At 35.2% G+C, this 22,190-nt stretch overlaps 1 protein-coding gene across 7 annotated transcripts in view; it reads right to left on the bottom strand.

Annotated features, from left to right (window-relative positions):
- Positions 1-872: 872 nt before the first annotated feature.
- Positions 873-22,190, bottom strand: part of adam10a (ADAM metallopeptidase domain 10a) — a 78,713-nt gene continuing 57,395 nt past the window's right edge. For 2 of the 7 annotated variants that reach the window (XM_087259697.1, XM_087259699.1), the window contains exons 5-16: positions 17,469-17,569; positions 17,134-17,289; positions 16,953-17,045; positions 13,236-13,419; positions 9,716-9,879; positions 8,612-8,795; positions 7,951-8,119; positions 7,088-7,268; positions 5,706-5,814; positions 4,629-4,849; positions 4,382-4,508; positions 873-3,054 (exon numbers count right to left, since the gene is read on the bottom strand). In XM_087259697.1, coding sequence (XP_087115823.1) covers positions 2,951-3,054; positions 4,382-4,508; positions 4,629-4,849; positions 5,706-5,814; positions 7,088-7,268; positions 7,951-8,119; positions 8,612-8,795; positions 9,716-9,879; positions 13,236-13,419; positions 16,953-17,045; positions 17,134-17,289; positions 17,469-17,569 — 1,793 coding nt within the window. In that variant the 3' untranslated portion in view covers positions 873-2,950. Of the gene's footprint in view, positions 3,055-4,381; positions 4,509-4,628; positions 4,850-5,705; positions 5,815-7,087; positions 7,269-7,950; positions 8,120-8,611; positions 8,796-9,715; positions 9,880-13,235; positions 13,420-16,952; positions 17,046-17,133; positions 17,293-17,468; positions 17,655-22,190 lie in introns of all 7 variants that reach the window. The other 5 variants (XM_087259698.1, NM_001430987.2, XM_087259701.1 and 2 more) reach the window with 4 other exon arrangements.

A 22,190-nucleotide genomic window follows, 5' to 3' on the forward strand; every position in this document is an offset into this window, starting at 1 on the left:
ATCGTAATTTTCGTACAACTGAACAGTACAAATTCACCACTGAACTGACAAAATGTAAAACAGTTACATTTGGTAGTGCACATAATTTAAAAAAAATATATATATATTCAAACAAACATCTCTGCATTTGTATGCTGCATGTCTTCAGGGTAAATATTGTATTTCATGTGTCTTAAATCCTCAAAATACAAGCATTGCACATACAATTTCATTATAGAATAGTAATAAAATATATTAAATAAATGTGAAACTTCTATTGTTGATGTACAACCTCATTTATTCTTCTCTTAAAATATTCAGTTACACTGCTCAGCAGAATAGAGTAGACCCCATTCTGAAAATGAATATTTGTATACATTTCTCAGTGAATATAGGCAATGTATTTTGATGCATTTAAACAAAACAGATTTATTAAACATATATTAATTAAAATACTATTTTAGTCACCAAACTTATTTAGAAATTTAAAGATAATACCATTAAATTTAAACAAAATATTGAAGAAAAAAAAAAGAAACCTACAAAATTTCTCAAGTTTCTCTTGATTTTTCCTCTTTTTAAAATTTGTAATTAATATTCTTCTATAACTTATAAATTTGGCTGTAATAGTTTTTGGACTGTTATCGTATGTTATTTTTTTTAGATGAGCTCCAGATTTCCAGTACTGACTAATCTAATGTATATGCACAAATATAAAATTGTATAGCTGCCTATTAAAAATATGAACTTAAATGAGAGATTTGTGAGGGGTGTACTTGTATATGCTGAGCACTGTACAATATGCCACCAAAATCTAAAAACACGTTTTGTAGAGCACAGAGAGATTTAATATTTGCAGATATAGATGTATATTACCAGATAGTGAAAGGGGCTTTTGATCAAGGCTATTTTATTAATGCATTTCAAGTTCTTCAAAAAAATTACATGTTGTCGCACAATACTTTCTGCAAAGTATTTAGTAAAAACTTTCAAAAGTGAGCGCAAATAGAAGAGATATAAGCTACAAATAAACAAAAAAGAAATGAAAAAGCAAAAGAAAGGAGAAAGAAAGATACTGTATAAAACACAGCGGACATTTAAATCAAACAGTAGTATTAAACATTTTCTCCATCTTGTTTTTCATTTTCTATCCACACACCATGCTTAGTGATCAGTGCACATTACTTATAAACAAAGCAAGACAAGCAAAAATGTATATGACAAAAAAAGGAAATAATAATTCTAAGCCAAATCCCCTTACAAACTCATTCAATCCCATTTATCACAGAATAACACATAAACGACTGATCACCCTTTGCATTCAGAGCAGTCAAGCCAAGCTCACCGAAACCAATACCATTTAAAAAAAGACACACAGAAATGAAGTGATGACTTATACTAATGGAGAATCTGATGGCTCATCTTCAAGACAGCAAATCATCCACATTATAAACACACATCCTAAAAGGATGCAGGGAGGTTTAAGAAGACAGACTTTAGAAACATTGGACTCTGCTACACTCTCATTCAACGACAAGACAAAACATTCCTGTTCTGTTAAAAGCAACTTGGAAAAGGACATGTGTGATGCACAAATTATTCGTAATACTTCCTCTCCAAGAGAGTCGCGCACGAAAGACAATTAAAAGTTCACATTTAATGAGAATGGAAGGATTTGGAGAACGCGCAGGAAATAATTCAGATACATTACACAGGCAACGCAAGGCATATGCATTGATTATATAGGCTGCTAGTCTGGATCTTTTCCTTTTTCAGACATATTATATGTAATTAATGAAAAAAAAACAGTAAGAAAAGATCCTTTGTATAAATATCGATTGGTCTGTAAAAACACTATATAGGTTCTACAGATTGCTTCTGTCATCCTGCTTTCTATCCCATCCCTTCATTTACGCACACCACTCATTTGTGTAACTGTCCACACTTTCCAGTTTCCTGCGAATCATTGCAAAACAAGAACCTTGCATGTACTGCATGAAGCAAATCTCTCTTGATGCTGTGCTTGTCTTTTCAAATGAAAGCAAGAGTGACTTGGAGTAGATCAAGACACCTTGAAAGGTAACAAAATTGTTTAATCCTTTCATTAAACTCCCTCGTTCACAAGGAATGAAGAACTGCAGTTCTTTAGTGGTTATCAAATGAAAATAAAATAGACAGGAAAGCAAATCAAGCAGGTAAATATGCTCTGAACAAATGCATATGTTGCTTTCAGCAAAGTGAAACTGGTAAAAGGCCTTCCACCATTAGAAATTCTCTGTGCTGTTGTTTTCTATTATATCCTGAGTGTCAATGAAACATCCTTAATCATTATCCAACAGAAACAAGATGACATGACTAAAAAAGTAGAGTCATTTGATTTGATCTCTGTACAACAGCACGCAGAAACCATGAGGAAGCTTCAGAAATAAAAAGCTTTTTAATCCTTTTTGCTTGCATTTTAAAAAACATCTTAATTACACATTGGAAAATGAGTTCTCTCGGCCGTCAGTGATTGGCAGAAAAAACTATTGACTTCCCATCATGCTCAGCTCCACAGGAGGGTGGTAATTCCAAATACTAATCATTAAAAATGTTTTAAAAACAAACAAAACTAGCAAAATAAAAGGGGGAAAACTTTAGTGAAGAGTAATAATGATTTAATCACTTGAGAAAGAAAATGAAAAGCAGGAGGGGAAAATAGAACAAAAAAAAAATCATTGACTGAAAATCCTCTTCCTCATATCTAGCTTCTGAATTATTCTCTGAGCTACGCTTTGCTGGCTCCCAGAGCAGTGGTTTCTTACTCTTTAAAACGGTTGTGTTCTGAAGTGTAGGCTTTTCTGAAGTCCATATGATTTTGCCAGTTTCTTAGTTTCTAGATGGGACTCGTTGACTGATTCAGGTAACTCTTTGGAGTGAAGTGTTTCCCACTGTAGGCACTAGGAAGAACCAAGGCAATGAGGAAGCTGCCTCAGCGTCGCATTTGTCCCATCTGATAGTTCTCTCTCTGTTGGCGCGGGCGCTGTGGTTGCGTCTGTGCAGAAGGATTCTGGGCTCTTCTTCTCTTTAGCGTGCCTGGAGAATAACAGGTAAGATTAATCACTCTCTGTGCAGGGGTTAACCGAGGTATTGGGGGAAAGAAGCCCTGCTGAATGTCACCTCTACCAGAGTTCACCACTATAATAAATATTAAACTATGACTTCTGACAGGGATGGAGTGCACAAAAAGTTTGTTGTTGTTGTTCATAACTTCTAGAAAGAAAGTCATTGGAAAGAAACAAATTTTTTACAGTTATGAAATAGTTTGGCAATAGGAAATATTTATGGGCCAATGACATTACCACATTAAAATGGTCTATTGCTTTATTTTAAAGGGGAAAAAAAAAGTATTCGGGCTGGGTTTGTTTTTTTCCTTTGGCATATTCCTTAACTTTGCACCCCTACATGCATTGTTTTAAGCAAGATCTTTGTCCAGATGGAAATTGGAAAAGTGGGTTAAAACAATGTAATATGTATGTCACACCTATATTTGGAACCGAACAAACTACATTTAAAAATATGATGCATTTAACTGTTAAAGCGTCTCTCCTGGTCATTTAGTTGATAAAGCATTATCAGATTTTGTTGTAACAGTGCTAATAAGCAGCACTTGCAGCACAAGCACAGCTCTGTAATCTGCAATAGTTGTTGTTACCAGTTGTTTCTTGCAAAGTTCTTCATCGACCCTATGGTACTGGAACAGCATCGTTTTCAAAAAGTGGCAATTCTCCATTTTACAGAGCTACTGTAAAGGTATTATTTTGAGATTTTCCACTTTGTAATCCAATATCCAAAAAGTTTAAACGTACTCAACAACACCAGTGTCTTGTTAATGAAGCGATAATAACATTTACAGATTGATTTTGACAACTTATTGCCACGTAGATTTGGGCTGAAAGTGAGGGATTGTTTAGGACAGTGGTGTCCAAAGTGGGGGTCAGAATTACCATATTTTATCCATAATCTACTGAAGAAAAAAAGTTGTTTTTAGTAGTAATTAATAGTAACATAAAAAAACAACATGCAACTTATTATTATTATTATTTTTTGATTGCGACCCCTGGGGTGATTGTGTTATATTGAAGACACGGCAATAGCATCAAAAGCAGCAGATTGATTTTTTTTGGCACTAGGTTAAACTTTCTTATGCCTTCATGGCACTCACATACATTACAAAATAAAGGCCACGACTGAATATGGAAACTAAGAAAAGACTTGGTACTATTGGTTTGTGTGTGTTGCATGCAATATTTGTATATTTATAACCACTTCAGAGGATATTGGGGGTTGAGAGTCAATGGCATTGTTATCTAGGGGGTCGCAGGCTGAAAAGTTTGGGAACCCCTGTTTTAGGATACAGTACCTGGCAGTGGTTTGGGTGGGGGTAATTTAGGGTTGCTGCTAGGTGTGTGCACACTGCAGATTTTGATGAACCCAGCCATCAGCATGATGAGAGCAATGCCCATTAGGAGAACAGCCCACCAGTGTTTCTGAAACAAACATTTTTAAAATGAGATCATCACTGAAAGCAACTGGTCTATCAAATATCATCATTATTAAATCAAGTAACAGATGCATTGAATAAAAGGTAGCATAAACGAGACACTTGCCACTATCCACTCTGCAATGCTTGTATACAGCTCAGGGTTAAAGATGGCCTTCTTCAGCCTTGCCAGAGGGCCATCAGCATCCACTAGCCTACACTTCATAAAGACATCACAGTAGCCTTTGAAGTCATTGCAAGGAGATCCAGGCTGTAACGTGATAACCTTGTTATCAAAAAATGAAGCCCATCTCTCTGAGCTAGTGCTGCTGCAGGTGCTTGGTTTACCTACAAACATGCACAAACACAAAAGGAGAGAGTGGGATTAGCAAGAATTTATAGTGAAAAAATATTGGTCATAAGTATATTTTGACAATCTGGGTTAAAGCACAAAAAATCTTTTGACTGAAAACTTTTCCTCGAACAAACACCATACATGAGCCAATAACTGTTCACACTCTTTTGAGCTTTTTTTTTAATCAGGTTTTGAAATGAGTGATGTCCGGGGTTTTGTTAATACATTTTGCTGTAATGAATTATGCTGAATAATGCAATTTTTGCCAGACATTGCTATGAAAAAACAAACATGAAAAAACTAAGATCAAAATCCTTAGTATTTTGCATATAGAATCCAGAAGCGATAGACCCAACTTGGTTCTTTCCACTTTATAAACATCCTAATTAAACTATTAAGATTGTCACATTAAGTATCAAATATCTGTCCAACAATACGATGCTTAGAACAACAAGATCTGGCAACGCGGAAGAGTAAAGACTAAACTTCTTGCTCGCATCTCATAGCTGCTGCAAGTCAGAAACATTCATCCATTCAGCAATATGATTTTAGAACATTTTTCAAAATTTAATTTTCAAAACCAATATATTATGGTCTGAATAATACCATACATACCTACATCTTTATTTATTTATTTATTGTTTTTTTTAGCTTTTTTCAGGAAATCTGTTGTAGTGAGTAAAACGTCCTAAAAGTCCTGAAATATGCATATCTGAGGAATTAATTTAGGGGTAATGTTTTTAAAAAGTGTCAAAACTATGCACTAAAAGCTACATGTTCAGTACTGGAGGCTATTAGGATCTAGGCTGTGTATTTGAGAAAGCTGTGAATAATAGTGAGTTCACTCACCCTTTTCCATGCAACACACATGACAGAGCTCCATGTCGTCTTTTCCGTCCTCAGTGGCACAAGTGCATACATCAAGTTTATGCTTTTCACATATGGAGCCAGAGCAACCCTAAAAAGAAAACAAATTACATTCATAGACAACATTATTTTTTTATTGCAGTGATAATGGTATAGTAATTGGCAACAACTCTTGATCCTGACTGATACAGTGTGTGGCTTTTTATTGAATAGCCACATCAGAAGATATATCTTGAGATCATACTCCAGAAAGTCAATTGTGAGATCTATCAGGCTTAAAATGTGAAAGGAGGCTTCATTTTCACACATAAATTGACCACCAACTGACAAGAACTGCAATGAAAGCCTGCTGGAAAAGACTCGGGGTCAGATAGTGGGGATTAACCCATTAATACAAGATCTTGGCCAAAAATGAATGCAACTCTTTGCTGGAAATGAACCTTATGACATTGCAAAGAGTTTTACAACAATGCTATGAAGAATACCAGGGTTCCCACTTCAACCCAATTGCCAAATTCCCTGACCATCAAAGCATTTTCCATGACTTATAAATGTACAAACAGGCAGTTGTTGTGTTGAGCGGTCCACCCAGAATTTTGTGATCGCTAAATTTATTTAAAATCAAGTAAATGATTGAGATTCTTTTAACTGCTGCAGATTTTGACAGCTATATATTTATTATTATTATTATTATTATTATACTATTTATTATTTATTACATATATTTGCTTATATAAAGCGATCATCTAGTGTGTGATATCTATAAAATAATAAGGCTATGCTTGTTGTATTTAGGTTAAAGTGTTAACATGACTTTTCTAATACTATTACTAAAGAGAATTAAAGTTTTTTTTATTTTGAGCATTTAGATTCATTCATGTATCAAATATGATGTAGTATGCTTTGTATGGCTTAGAAATAAACACTTTCTTTATTTCCCTCATAGTTCCCTTTTTACAAATTACAGAGAGCAATGGCTCTTGAGGGTTTTGCTGCAAATATCGCCAAAAAACAATGTGTTAAAAATAGGGTATAAAAAATAGATTTTAAAAAATGAGAAGTTAAATTATTTAATGATAAACATGACTTAGACAAATAATATATAAAAGTCCTTCACTTTCAATGTCTGTATAACACCTTTCAAAATCCAAAATTTCTAATTTTTTGAAATTCTACAACCAAAAGAAACCCTAAAATACAGATCATAATTAAAGCTAATAATGATTATTATTTAAGCCTGAGGGGCAAATCACTGTGTATAGTCTACTCCTTTCACAGTTTCAGCTTGATAAATCTTGCCATTGACTTGCTGGACTATGACCATGTGATACATTTTCTGACACAGGCCATAATGCATCACCTACCCCATTAATGCAGACTTGTGTATTTGCATGGCAGGCTGTATAGTTTTCTTTGGGTGTTGAGGCAGGGCATTGGGCAGAGAGTCCATTGCACAAGCCCTTAAATGCACAGTCTGATTCCGGCCTACATTCATTACCGGTCCTATACGTGCACTGTGGTGTGCAGCATGGACCCTGACTGGGACTGCAAAAGAAAAGATTAGAAAAATGAAGGCTTTATTTCTCTCAATGAAAAATGTGTTCACTTAAAGGGTTAGTTCACCCCATTAAAACATTACGATCATTTCATTTATCCGCTGAATTCTATCATTTACTCGGGACAGAAAGAGTTAGAAAGATATAAATCCTAAAAGCCATTCAGCATATGAAGCAATTATGCCTCTTCAGAAAGTTTTAAATAAACTGCTTAATTCATAATTTAGTTTCTGATCTCTTGGATTTCATTTAAAATGTCTTAAGCTGTGTTCTAAAGATGAACAAATGTCTTATGGGTTTAAAATGACATGAGGGTAGGTAAACGATAAATTTTTTTCTTGGGGGCAAACTAACTCTTTAATAATAAATTACTGCAGAGTCTGTCAGTCACAAATGAGTGTTAAGCAAACTGTCACAAGGATATAGGATTCTACAGAACAGGGGTTTAATTATTTAGTAATACAGTATTATTAATATAGGTTTTAAAAATGTTTACTCCTATTAATTTTCTTTCCATTTTAGCAGTTTTGGTCCTCAACAAATGCCAATTCTAATTTAGATTTAAAATTTAATTTAATTTAATTTAATTTAATTTAATTTAATTTAATTTTATTTTATTTAAATTAAGATTTACATCAATGAGCAAAAACAGACTGTTAAGATTTTCTTACCTGCAAAAAACCTTTGACTTTGACTCTGTCTCTGGCTTCAATTTACATTTCTTTCCCTCTGGTTCATCTGCACTATAGCAGCATTGGTCTTTGCACTGATCGTTATAGCCACAGTCACACTCTTCATTAGTCTCAACCAAACCATTACCACAGATGGGCTGTCCAGATTCTGGATACAAATGAGAGTAAAAAATGTAAGTTAGCAAAAGGGACACAGAATGAGGACAAAGTTACATTACCTTATTACTCCTACAAGTCTTACAGGTGAAGTTTTTTTTGTCAAAAAAGAAATAAAATAAGCAATTAATAAAAAAAAAAAAAAAAAAAAACTATAATCTCTTAACTATGTTTATTGTTCAGAGAAACGCCAAACTATGGAGATATAAATCAGGAAAATAATAAAAAACAATGGCTGTTATTTTACAAAATTTCAATGTTTGGGTTTTAGGACAAAGAACATGCAGAGCTTCTCATCTAGTGAACAGAACTCTTTGTAAACGCTTCAGTATGATACTGTAAAGAACTGTATTTAATATTCAAATGTGTATTATGACTTTAGGGCATTTGTAAACGATGTAATTCTGCCACAGAAACTATCACCTTTGAACAGTCTCCTACAACACAGTTATGTGCCATATTCTTAAAGAGATTAAACTCTCACCAACAAAGCAGGCGGATCTCTTCTTATCAAGCACTTGGCTGATGTTGCGAACGCTGCAGATGGAGAATTTGTTGTTGTTGAACTTGTCTCCTGACGTGGCTCTGGCATACATGATGTAGTTGCCTTTTTCTTTCTGGTCCGTGGTCTTAGACTCTCCTGGAGTGCAATCACTTCCTGAGTCATGCTGGAACAAAGACAAGTTTAATCAGCAACAAGCAAACAAACTTGAAAAGCACTATCTCAGCAGCTATCACCCTGCAGCGCTTGCCTGCTGAAGCTAAGCAGGCCTGGAAACCTGCTCAGATGAAGAAGGAAAAACTGAAGCTGCTTCAGGAGGTGTTACTACAGCCAGCAGGGGGTGCTCACCCTGCAGTAGGAAGAGTTGCTAATGCACCATTACTGTCAATGCTGTAAAAAGACATCACAACTGGGTATAGATTTTCTGTTTCTCAAGATGCTTTTGAAAGAGTATGACTGTTATCTTGCACAACTTTCAACAATTTCAGGATTCTCTGTGTAAAGACAACCATGCTATTTCTGTTAAAAAACAAAACAAACAAACACCAAATCGGTTTTATTATTATTTTAAGGTAGCTAAAGGAGCCTAGCCAAGCTGGTCATGTTGGTTTCTTATTCTAATAGACTAGTGTGGCCTGAATGGAAGATTAAAAAAAAACTGCTTGTGTGCACACACAGACACACACACAATATATATATATATATATATATATATATATATATATATATATATATATATATATATATATATATATATATGTATAAATTATATAACAAGATCTTAATTAGCCTGCTGCTATAATTCATCCTGAAAATATTCCAACACTGTTTTTAGTTGGCCATCGGCCAGTTCTCGGCATTAGCTTTTAAACTGAACTGAGGATTGAGTGAATACCAAGTCAGGTTATTATAAAAGCTTGGCTAGATCAATCTGACAATTTGAGGTCTCAAAGGCAATAGTGTGCAATTTCTAATTTCGCGAAGCATCGAAGAGTAAAATTGATTTGTTCATAAAGGATTCAGTTAAGGTGTGTTCTTTACGGCTAATGTGTCTAGGATGCAGCACATATAGTGAAAAGGACTCACCGGAGAGCCGAAGTTATGTCCGACTTCATGAGCGAAGGTGATGTGAGAGACTTTAGGAGGAACGTGTGATGCATAGTTTTGCACTGTGATGATGCCGGTGTTCAGAGACTTCTTTTTCCCATCAGAGTACTGTTTATTCTTCTCACAGATTCCACCGGAGCTGCCTGAAATGACACAATAGAAAGGCATTAATCCAATGTAAAATATAAAATTAAAAACATTAACTATATTAACTAAAAAATGACAAAACAAAAAGTTCAGAAACAAATTTAAAAGTCATTAAAACAAAACAATGCACAAAATACGCTCTTTTGCTCTACTTGTGAACTAAAATGAAACATTTATACAAACATCCAAGCTAAGACATTCAAACGAATTAAAGTGTCAAATCTTAAAAGCCAAACTTCTATCCTAATTGAATGTGCAGAGCCAGCTATAATTCATCAAAATTATTAATGCTGCAGCTCTGTCAAACAGCTCTATTTTTTTTTTTAGTTTCCTAATCATTGTGGCACAGCAACACTGGCTCAGCCAACGGTTAGTGTTTTGGAATGGAGCTATTTGTTGGTCCAAACAATAGAAAACACGGGAAATGCTTGCAAAGAATTGTTTGGTGACACTGATTAATTAGTCAAGGCTGTGTAGAAAAGAAGTGATCTCATTGTAACTCAAGCACCCACAAAAACAGCAGACAGCACTGAAAACAAACAACCAGCTTAGTGTACAAAGACACATGTCACTCTGCCATCAGATCACAAATACCTGCACCAACATTCTCTGTGTTAGTACTCCCACACACCAACTGCTGAAATTTGAATAAAGAAACCAAACGAATAGGCAAAATAATAAAGCTCATGTTTTACAACTGAAGATGGTGTGCTACACATCTGAGACAGCTTAGTTTGACATTTTAATGACTGCATTTTTGGGCAAAACAACTTCAACTTAAATAACAAACGTTATTAAACAGTATTTTGAGCTAATTAGTTGAGAAAGAGAAATTTACTGTGCATAAACAAATGCCAGAAAGGCTTAATATGTTTAACAGACAAAATAATCAGTTTTTCATGTTAACAAAAGTAAAACTGAATTGAACACATTTTTCTCAATTTTTGTTGCGTTATAGACCTTGTATTATATACAGTGTTGTTTCTTGGAATATATTATTTAAAGTGACACTTAAAATTCATTATTTAGATTTGAGCTTATTTTATGCTCAAAGCCAATAATAACAAAACTGAAAAGAAGAACAAATATGCATAAGCATTCATGTCCATCTGTTGCAAAAACTCTACGCATCTGCAAGATGCTGCATAAATTTACAAGGACATCATCATAAATGTTTATTAACCAGAGTTACTAATAGAAAACTTGACCAAATTCGTTTCTTGTTCAATTAAAAGAGAATGTATGTTTAAACAATAAGTCACGCATAAATCTGAACTGTTAACAGTATAAACGATCCAAATAGGTGAGACATGCACACTTCCCTAGCAACACTAATGCATTAATAGAAACACACACTAAAAGTGATGAAAAGAAGCTCTCACGTTTAAGGTGTGCATGTCTGTGTGGTAAAGAAAGCCACATAAGTGAAATCACTAACAGGGATACTGACAAGCACAACTAAAATGCAAGTTGTGTTGTTGGACCTTTTTTGAATGCAAAGCTTGGATGCCGTTTTGCCCTTGTCTCAACAGCTCTTTACCTTAAGACTTAAAGGGTAAATAAAATCAACTCCACGTCCATTTCAATTAGTACCTTTCACATGCACTATATTAAACCACCTGAGAATAAGATGCCTTTATAATAGTATTGTAGGCTATACTATATTTTTCATTTCTATTTTAATTATTCTTTAAACTTTTATACATTTTCTTTATACAGTGCTCAGCATAATTGATACACCCCATTTTGAAAATGAATATTTGTATCCATTTCTTAGTAAATATAGGGCAAAGTATTTAGATGCATTTAGACAAAACAGATTTATTAAACAGATATATTTATTAAAATATTTTAGTCAACAAACATATTTAAAAATTAAAAGATAATACAATTAAATTCAAGGAAAATATCGCGAAAAAAAAAACTACAACCTACAAATTTCAACAAAAATTTTCCAATTTTTTTCTCTTGACTTTTCTTCTTTTTTAAATTTCTATTTAATATTTTCCTATAACATATACATTTGGCTGTACTAGTTTTGGGACTGTTATCGTAAGTTATTTTGTTAGATAAGTCCCAGATTTGGCTTCAGTACTGACTAATCTAATGTATATGCATCAAATACCATCGCAGAGTCCACAAAAGAAAAGCCTCCATCCTGAAAGACCCCAAGCATCCACAACACAGAATATTTACACTCCAACCCTCAGGGCCAAGGTATAGGAGTGTGAGATGCAGGACTGCCAGACTCAATAACTCTTTCTTTTTTTCCAAACAGCTATCAGACTTTTAAGCGGATAACCAGTGGACAAACAGTTTCATTCTTTGCTTAGTAGCACACTATATTCTCCATCCCAGTTTGCACTATTATTGCATACAATTGCGCTCAATCCGCTCCCTTATACTGTTGTTTGCACCTAAGCCAATTGCACTAGGCACTTTTTTGCATAATAAGCACAAATTCAAGAACTACTATACATTGTTTACATCTGTTAATAATACTCCACAATCAGTATTATATATAATTTACATTTATAGATATTTTTGTATATACATTTCATAATTATACTTCCGTTACTTCTGTGTGCAAATGTGTATGTCGTGTATGATGTGTATGTTATGTGTATGACTTCACTGTGGACGACAAAGTAAGAATTTCATTGTTCAGGGAAAAGCGTTTCCTTACTGTGCACATGTCAATAAACAAATTGAATTTTGGTTTGATTTCCACTTGAAAGAGGATCTATTATGCAAATATCACTATTATAAACAGTTGTGTGGCAATAGATATATAACCAGCTTCTAATGGCAATTTTTCATGAACTTTAAAACTCTTAACACTTAGACTAACACTGATTGACATTCTCCCTTTGTACATGACATCAAACGGGGAAAGTCTGAATCTGTCACAATGCTGACGCATGGGCATTTAAAAAGAGGGCTGGGAGCACAATCAATTTTAATTTAAAGCGACAGTCACCAAAATGGCACAATTAGGATTTATGCATAAAACGGGCAGTTTCTAAGAGTTTTTATTATTATTATTATTATTATTATTTGTGGGGTATTTTGAGCCGAAACTTCACGTGCACACTTTAGGACATCAAAGATTTATTTTACATCTTGTAAAAAAGGGCATAATAGGTTCCCCCTAATATGTCATCTGAAATATCATATCATATCATCAAATGTCTTCCTTGACATTTATAATCTTTATCGTTTTCCTTTTTGGATCTCTAATGTTAAATTTGTCACAGGGCAATAGAAAATAGAATAGAAAAATAAACATACACACACTTTCAACCCTATCAGGAGATAACTGCGGAGATCCTTTGTTTTTCTCTGATTTTACCTGAAGGAGCCCCGACCCAGGCCAGACCCAAGACTCCATCGTCAAAGTCTCTGTCTGTGAAGACGTAAGCCAGGCAGTATTCATCATGATTCTGCTCAGAGTTGAGCTCAAGAAATTTCTCCACACCGATGTTGCCAAATCGGAAAGGGTTGCTACTATCCTTTTCATCAATTGTTGTGTTGATCTGAAATAGAGACACAAAAAGACAAACAGGCATTATTTGAACATTCTATATAACATTAAAGATTGATCAAACATTTTGTGTCTACATACACATGTTGTTGTTTGTTTACATGTATTTAATTGTGCTAGACAGAAGTTTCACTGTCTCATGCAAGAATGCTTTCGTTTTTAGTCCAATTTAGGATAATGTTCATTTTTAACCAGGAAAAAGCAATGCAGGATTTCGAATATGGGCTGAAAATGAGTTATGGAAAATACAAGATATGGACAGTGAGGATGAAGTATTTATGTCTTTTGCAGCAATGTCAAACAAATATGACGTTCTAAAGACTTATTCTCAAAAATAACTTCAACTTAGAAGTTTTGTATTCTCATCTCAAAATCATTCATTAAATATTTCTAACATCATCCTAACTCAGAGGCAGCAATCATAGAACACTGTTATGATAAAGCTTCAATCTCCTTTTTGCATTGGTTGTATCTGGCTCTAACAAATCCTCAGAATCAAAACTCCTCTTCTTCTTCTTTGGCCGTATGGTTGAGGGGTCGGCTCTTTGGAACAAGTGATCCATTTAGACTTGTCCATATGATAACGACTTTTTTTTTTTACACATTCCGGCTGGCTTGTCGTCTGGGCCTGTCACCCTCATACACCACGGAGAATTTAGCCTATCCAATTCACCTGCAGCATGTCTTTGGACTGTGGGGGAAACCGGAGCACCCGGAGGAAACCTACGCGAACGCAGGGAGAACATGCAAACTCCTCACAGAAATGTCAACTGAGCCGAGGTTTAAACCAGCGACCCAGCGACCTTCTTGCTGTAAAGCGACAGCACTACCTACTGCGCCACTGCTTCGCCCAGAATCAGAACTAAGGTTATGGAAAAAAGATATACATGATAGAATACCTCTAGAGGATTGGAAGGAGGCATGTAAGAAAGCTCAGATACAAACAATCAACATTAGCCAGAAACTCGTAGAGTACAAACAGCTAATGCGAACATACATAAATCTTGCTATTTTGCAAAAGTTTAACAATAATATTCCAGATACCTGTATAAAGTGTGACGAGGTAAGAGCTACACAGTACCATTGTATATGGATATGTAAATGAAACCCTTTTGGCAAGATTTTATCGAAATGATTGACCAATTTTTTTTGTCCTGGGTATATATCCTGTCAGCACTATTGTACAATGAAAAGATCCATAGAAATGTGCATTTTACAAGCTAAACTGTTATTGCTCTTAATAGGAAAAATGTAAATTAAGCTAGAATTGGAAAGTGGATTAAAGAAATAGCTCCACATATGTCAATAGAAAAGATCACACACATTTACAAAATGTGTTTAAAGATGTCTGGAGACCTTTTAATAACTTCCTGAAGTGCAATGTAAATGTTGACAGTCTGCTACAACAAGAACAAGCTCTGAGGGAGTAGGGTAGCAAGGTCTAAACAGACTTGGGAAACACTCTTTACCTGATTTAAACAAATGAATTACCCCCTTTTTTCTTTTTTTGTTTGTTAATTAGGGAATGGGTTGATGGGAAGAAGAATAGGCTGTAAAATATTTGCTGTGACCACATGATATTATTCTGTAACTGTGTAATCTGTTGTGATATACAAACTAAATGTTATAATAAACAAAAATATTTCTTAATGATCACTGATGGAATTCGTGAAAATATGTTAAAATGTAAATACATTGTGCATTTACAGAATAATACTATGCATGTGAACTACATTAATATCTCTAAAGTAAGTACATTTGTATAAATGATGGGTTGTAAAAATAAGTACACCTTTGATTAAATTAAAAAAGTTCTAGCACAAATTATCTCTTCCACAACATTCCATATACTAACGCTAACCCTTCTCGGCACAGAGTGTACAAGTTCATGACAATTGATCACATCAATCCTTTTTAAGTCCTGGAGGACGACCTTTTTAAATAACCTGATCTTTACTGCAGACAGCTTTCTTTTCTTGTCTCTATAAAATCTCCCATAGGGGCTCAAGAGGGTTAAGGTTGAGTAAAATACTCCTCTATTAAAGTTTTTTCCCCTTGGGAGAATGTATAATACAGTCACGGACATGTTTAAGAAATACCTACAGTAACAATGCAGAGAATGAAGAGAAGATAGTCTCTTTAGTTTTTATCTTTCATCATACAATAGTGTGGAAATTCATGAGAGCAGTGATAAAACTGCACACCTTCAGCACTCATGCATCCTTTTATAAGAACTTGACAACCACCAAAGTTCACTACCATCTTTCACAACTTTACTTTTTGGACCATCAAACTACCCCTGCTCCTTTGCTGGCACAGTGATTTTAAAAACAGAACACTCAATGAAAAAGACATAGAAGACCTGATTAATTTGGGGCCTTGTTACATATCAATGGTTTTTATATTTCTCATTTAAAATACGATGTGGTACTCTTGTAACAATGGCTCCTCTATTGCCCAAAGAAATAGAAAAGTTTTTCAATTAGTTCCAATATTATCAACATTATCGACAATGATTTTACCCTCCTGTCATGTTCACTTCCCACCCCTTACTTTAGTGTTCCTGGTCAAAATTGACCAGTTCATTTTAAGTTTTCTTAAATTAGCAAAAAAAAAAAAAATAAAAATGTAAAAAACAAATTTTTATTCAACATTCTTTAGCTGTGAAAAATGTCTCAAAGTAATGTTTAAAATAAATTTATAGAATTATACATAAAATAACTGCAGTGAAAATACAAACAGTGAGGGAGTGAGTGAGTGAGTGAGTGAGGGAGTGAGGGAGTTTGGGTTGTGTACAGTATATGGGGATGTTTTCGGTCTGATGGATGAATATAGTCTGGATACCTATTCATTTCCTTTGGAGGTCACTTTTGACCGGGAACACCACAGGTGTAAAAAGGTTATTTAAAACACTCAAAATTCAATGAAAAAGGCGATCATCACTTTTAAATGTTCAAATGCATAGTGTGGAGGATATCATAAGGCTTTGCGGAAATCAGTTAATTATTATACAAGTTTAAAGTTCTTTTGACATTCTTGACATTCTGATATTAGCATGAATGAGCATCTACAAAATAGTCTCAATTCATACTTCAATTTTCAACAAGGAATGACACACATAACATACAAAAATATTGACAAACATGACAACAAAAAGAAAAGCATGATGACAGACAGACATAACAACATAGACAGGCATGACAGAAAGACAAAACCACATACAGACAGGCATAACGAATAATGTTACAACATTAATTCATTTTCTTTGGGCTTAGTCCCTTTATTCATCAGGGGTCGCCACAGCGGAATGAACTGCCAACTTATCCAGCATATGTTCTACACAGCGGATGTCCTTCCAGCTGCTAGCCAGTACTGGAAAACTTTATATACACTCATTCACACATATACACTACAGACAATTTAGCTTATTCAATTCACCTATAGCTCTTGTCTTAGGAGTTTAGGAAACCGGAGCACCCGGAGGAAACCTACATGAACACAGAGAGAACACGAAAACACACTTACTTTGATTCTCTTCACCATGAAGCTGATATTCCGAATGCCCTGAAAATCTGTGCCTTGATAGATTGAGTTAATCGCCTTCACATGACTGGAAATCTGGATAGCACAAAAAACAACCCTATAAACATACGATATAAAAAAGTAGACAGAATATGCCATGACTACACCTGCTATTTCTGTGTACCTGAGCAATTACAGCTTCTCTACTGCCGTAGTATTTAAAGAAGAGGTGATCTGTCTGGATGAAGAGCTGACAGGTGTTTTTCTCTGCCTGTGCTGCACGACGTGTCCTCAGGATCACCGGCCCATCAGCCACCTCTTCATCAATGATGTGGTTCGTCTGCTGAACACAAAACAGCAGGATGCATTACAATTTAGCTGAGGAGGCTGAGAAGACATTTGCTATGTTTGGGCGCACTGACAAAAAGACTTTTTTTTTCTCTTTGCATTGTGAGATCAGAATGATGGCATTAGTTGGTGAGGTCAGCGCTATTCTGCTGAGCTAGTGTTGATGCTGACCTGGGTAGGCTCCTCCACGGCAGACGCCTGGTATTTCTTCATCCTCTCAAACACAGAATGATCCGCACAGCCACCTTCTGACCCATACTTATGAGGGTAATCTGAAAAAAGAAAGAAAAGAAAAAAAATCAAGAGTTACAGTGCAACAATGTTCCTATTAACCTATATTGAAATTTTCCTTATGAACTGTTACCTCCCCAAAATAATTAGTCTGATTTATTCCCTTTTGTTCACTTTAATCCATTTAACACATCGGAATCACATTATACTTAAAAGCGAAGACATTGAGTCAGTCGAAATAAGATATTTACCCTGAGGAAAATGATCACACACACAACACCTAAGGAAGAACTGCGAATACAACCCACCCTTTGCTGTTTTTATAATGGGAACAGCACAGTGTTATTAAATTTGATGTCTCAGCTTTTCTGTAACTGCAGAGCATAAAATCTACTACACTGCTTAATATTTACAGAATTTAAATCCACGCTGCCAGCGCATATAGTGGCGCCACAAATAATATATCCTATACTATATATAAATTATTTATTTTCAGTTCTTCATGTCATTACCAGCACTTTTGATCAATTTAATAAATCCGTAGTTAATTAAAGTGCTCATTATTCACCAACTTTAGAACAGTACTGTATGCATATAGTATATTAACCATCTCTCTCTCTCTCTCTCTCTCTCTCTCTCTCTCTCTCTCTCTCTATATATATATATATATATATATATATATATATATATATACACACACACATATATTCTCAATTTAAAGCAGCAAATATGCATGAAAGGAAACATTTTGACAGAAAGTTAATTCGGTATTTTCTGCTTTCACTTGCAATAACCAACCATCAGCAGAAATGAAAATGACTATAATCAAATGTTTTCTCCAGATATTGTATATATTTAATAGACAGTCTATATGGAAATCCTGCCAGCATTCGTAATCAAAGAGCACTTGCTCCTCTCCTGCTGTTGGGTTAGTCAACCGAAGTGATCTGCTATATGCAATTTAGGTTTCGAGAAAGAAGTTGCAAGACAGCAGGTGAAAGCTTCTGTTTGCATGCACACACATAAAAAGAGAGTCAAATAAGTATCTTTGTGGGGGGACTCCCTCTGGCAATGATTTCTATAAACTTACAAACTATATATCCTATCCTCTAACTCCACCCTCATGGAAAACAATTAGCAGTTCAAAACACTTCCAGTTGTTTGATTTATATGCTATTTTCCTCATGGGGACCAAAACAAGTTTACAACAGCTTTTTTAACATTACCGCCATTACTATACATGTAGGGAGAGAGAGACTGTTTTAGTTTATTGCCATATCAGCTTTTTCTGATATGAAGCTGATATGGTTTATTTGCAAAAAAAAAAAAAAAAAAAAAATTTACTACATTTTATAAACATCACTTTTTATAATTATAAAAATATTCTAACAATTAAAAGTCATCAACAGAAACAAATACCAAATTTGTGCATTTGTTATTTATTTTATAACCCTAAGATTTCAATTTTTAAAAAAAAAAACTTATTAACTACTAACTTAATGCGGTTTCCACAAACTAGTTCAGATACTATTCCCAGTTCAGCACCCATGGTACACTCTGTATCATGACCCTGTTTATTACTTTAAATAACGTTCTTTTAAGCCAACATTGCAAAGAGTGACACCATTGCAATGAGTGAAGAGCACCTCTGGACACTTATCCAAATACAGAGTGACTATTTCAGGCACATTATTTCAAGCTTCCAGAGGTCTTTTTATAATACTCCCATTAAAATGTAAAATACTGTCAAGTGTCACTACAGCAGGGAACAGTCAATGCCCTAAAATCTGGAACAGATGTCATTCGGATGAACATCAGCCTGTCACTGACAGATGACTGATGATCAGCCAAAAGTTGTCTACCCAAAGGTTTGGTTATGACAAAAATAACACAACAGAACCTAAGCAGCTTTTACACACCAGTCTAATTACCCATGACAGGCTATGGCTGATGGTTTCTCCAGACGCTGGGACTGAGCTGAGAGAGCTGGTTTAATGAGACAGCAGAGCTCTGAATGTCCACTCAGCGTCTATGAGAGCTCTAATAGGAACAGCAACCACAGCTACTGATTTAACGCTCTTCATAATCGGTACAGTTCAGCATCATGTGCATTGCTACCTGACTTTATGATTAGTGGAATTGCTGCATTAGTCAGCGTCCATCATGAGTTACAATCTGAAAAGTGCTCAGGAAGTGTGAAGACACTGAGCTTTCAATGCAAGACGATCTCAGCCATAAATCGTTGTCATCCTCCTGAGAGAGCTTAAGCAATGTTTCAAGAAGGAGGGAACTCTCTATGGTAAGATACTGGTGGCATGTACAGAAAACCATACAATCTGCTTTGTCAGGTGAGAGCATGGAGGAGCTGTGAATATATATGTATGCAGTTGAAAGTGTCTTGGCGGTAGTTAGGGAAAGACTGTCACTTTAATCTCTGATCACAACAGCTCCTTTTCTTCTCTGTGAGGTTTTTATTGTCCCAGACTGAATGCAGCCACATTCAAATGCAAATCTCTGTTGGGCAGAACAAGAGAGACATCTGTCTAGGGGAAACAAGTGTAAAAGAAAATGACAAGCGCCTTGAGGGGAGAGCTGAAATCTATCTTTTGAGATGAGAAAAGTCTCTGACTTCTCAAAGTAATCTAAATGGAAGCATGGCAAGCTTTTAGCCCAAAAATCCCAGATCCATTTTTCACTCTTGACAAAATGAACACACACACAGACACAATTGTTTGAGTGAAAATTATTCATGTAGTGACACTTTCTTTTCTAAGTAATGAACAGCAAAACATAAATAAAACTGACAAACAACTTCTTAAAATCCAACTGTGGTTATGACAGGTTTTCTCGATTGTGCTCACCTCAGTTTCACGAATAACGAATAGTTTCCTGAGTCATACTGGGGTGCAAGTAACTAAGCCTAATAAAATATGCAATAATCCCTCTTGGAATTCCCAAAACTCCAAAGCAAGTTAGAATTAAGGGAATGAAAATAAAGTATTAGATGCAAATATCAGGTTGATAAGAATTCTGGCAGTCTTAAAAATAAAATCTTGGGCAAAATGGATCTATCAGCACCAACAAATGTGTCACACAAAAATATGTTCTATTCTGTGAAATCACATACAAGCCTTTAACTAAATGTTCCATGAAGGTTTTTCATACTGATGCCAAACATGAACATTCTTGATCCCCTGCAAAACATTCAATTAACAGTCCCTAATGTTTCTCTTAGAAAACATTTTTTAGAATTTGAGATTTTTTTTCAGCTAAAGCCAATACGTTTCAGGGATAAAGTAGATTAGACGCACTGACTGTATTTAAAAGCATGGATTTCTTGATATTTGAAAGGGGTGCATTTATGATTCTGTAAGGTCTTTGCTTAAAGCAGCCTGCAGGAGTTTGTCTAAAACTCTGCTGCAGCTTTAAATTACTAAAGAGAAAGTCATTACTTAGAAGTCAGAGATTAAAAACAGCAAGGCAATGAGCGAATACATTCTAGTGCATCCTTAATTAGACAATAAAACAAAAAAACTGACCAAAACGAAAGAATAAATAAGTACAATTAAATTCTTCACAATTTTTGATATTATCATTTAAATGTTTACTGAATGAGGATTTGACGCAGTGGCGCAGTGGGTAGTGCTGTCGCCTCACAGCAAGAAGGTCGCTGGTTCGAGCCTTGGCTGGGTCAGTTGGCGTTTCTGTGTGGAGTTTGCATGTTCTCCCTATGTTTGCGTGGGTTTCCTCCGGGTTCTACGGTTTCCCCAACAGTCCAAAGACACGTAGTACAGGTGAATTGGGTAGGCTAAAATTGTCCGTAGTGTATGAGTGTGAATGAGTGTGTGTGTGGATGTTTCCCAGAGATGGGTTGCGGCTGGAAGGGCATCCGCTGCATAAAAATGTGCTGGATAAGTTAGCGGTTCATTCCGCTGTGGCAACCCCAGATTAATAAAGGGATTAAGACGACAAGAAAATGGATGAATGAATGAGGTTTTCCTTTTTTTCCACATTTCTACGGTGGCATGAACTAATTACTGTTCCATAGTTTATTCCCCCATAGTTTATTCCTTGTTTGTTATTATAAGTTCATAGTGGTATGGTCCAGGGTTCCAGACTAACATGTGACACTGGTGATACAAAGTTCTACAGATGGGGTGAACTATGTGCCATACTCAAGTGGTTCATGGTGGACTGTTTAATGGTTGTGCAAACAGAATGGTCAGTAAATAGTATATTTTTTGTGCTGTGTTTTGGATCAAGCTTATAAAACCTCTGTGCAGTTCAAACGAGTAACATTATTACAGTCAGCTTTGTTATGTTTGAAGTTTCCCATTTGCAACGAAACATCAGTAGTTATTGGTTAGTAGTGCCATAGTTGTAGTTTAGAAGCTCAAACAGCTCCCTTTAATGATTACACACTAGGTCTCATTTACTGTGGCTGTGCAAACAAAATTTGTAACCTAGAGCAACTATCAGAAAAGCTTCAAGTCATCTGACTGTTTAACGACATCTACAATGATGTATGTGTGTGTGAGTTAGAGTTAGTCATCCTGTTTTCCCCACAACTTATTTTGAAATGGAACACTTCATGTATTCACAGGACTAGAATGACGGGCTGTGTGGTCAGTGTGCTCCATTTCCATTTGCACTACTACATGC

This window comes from Danio rerio, chromosome 7, assembly GCF_052040795.2.
Source record: "Danio rerio strain M-AB ecotype USA chromosome 7, GRCz13ab, whole genome shotgun sequence".
Taxonomy (NCBI): domain Eukaryota; kingdom Metazoa; phylum Chordata; class Actinopteri; order Cypriniformes; family Danionidae; genus Danio; species Danio rerio.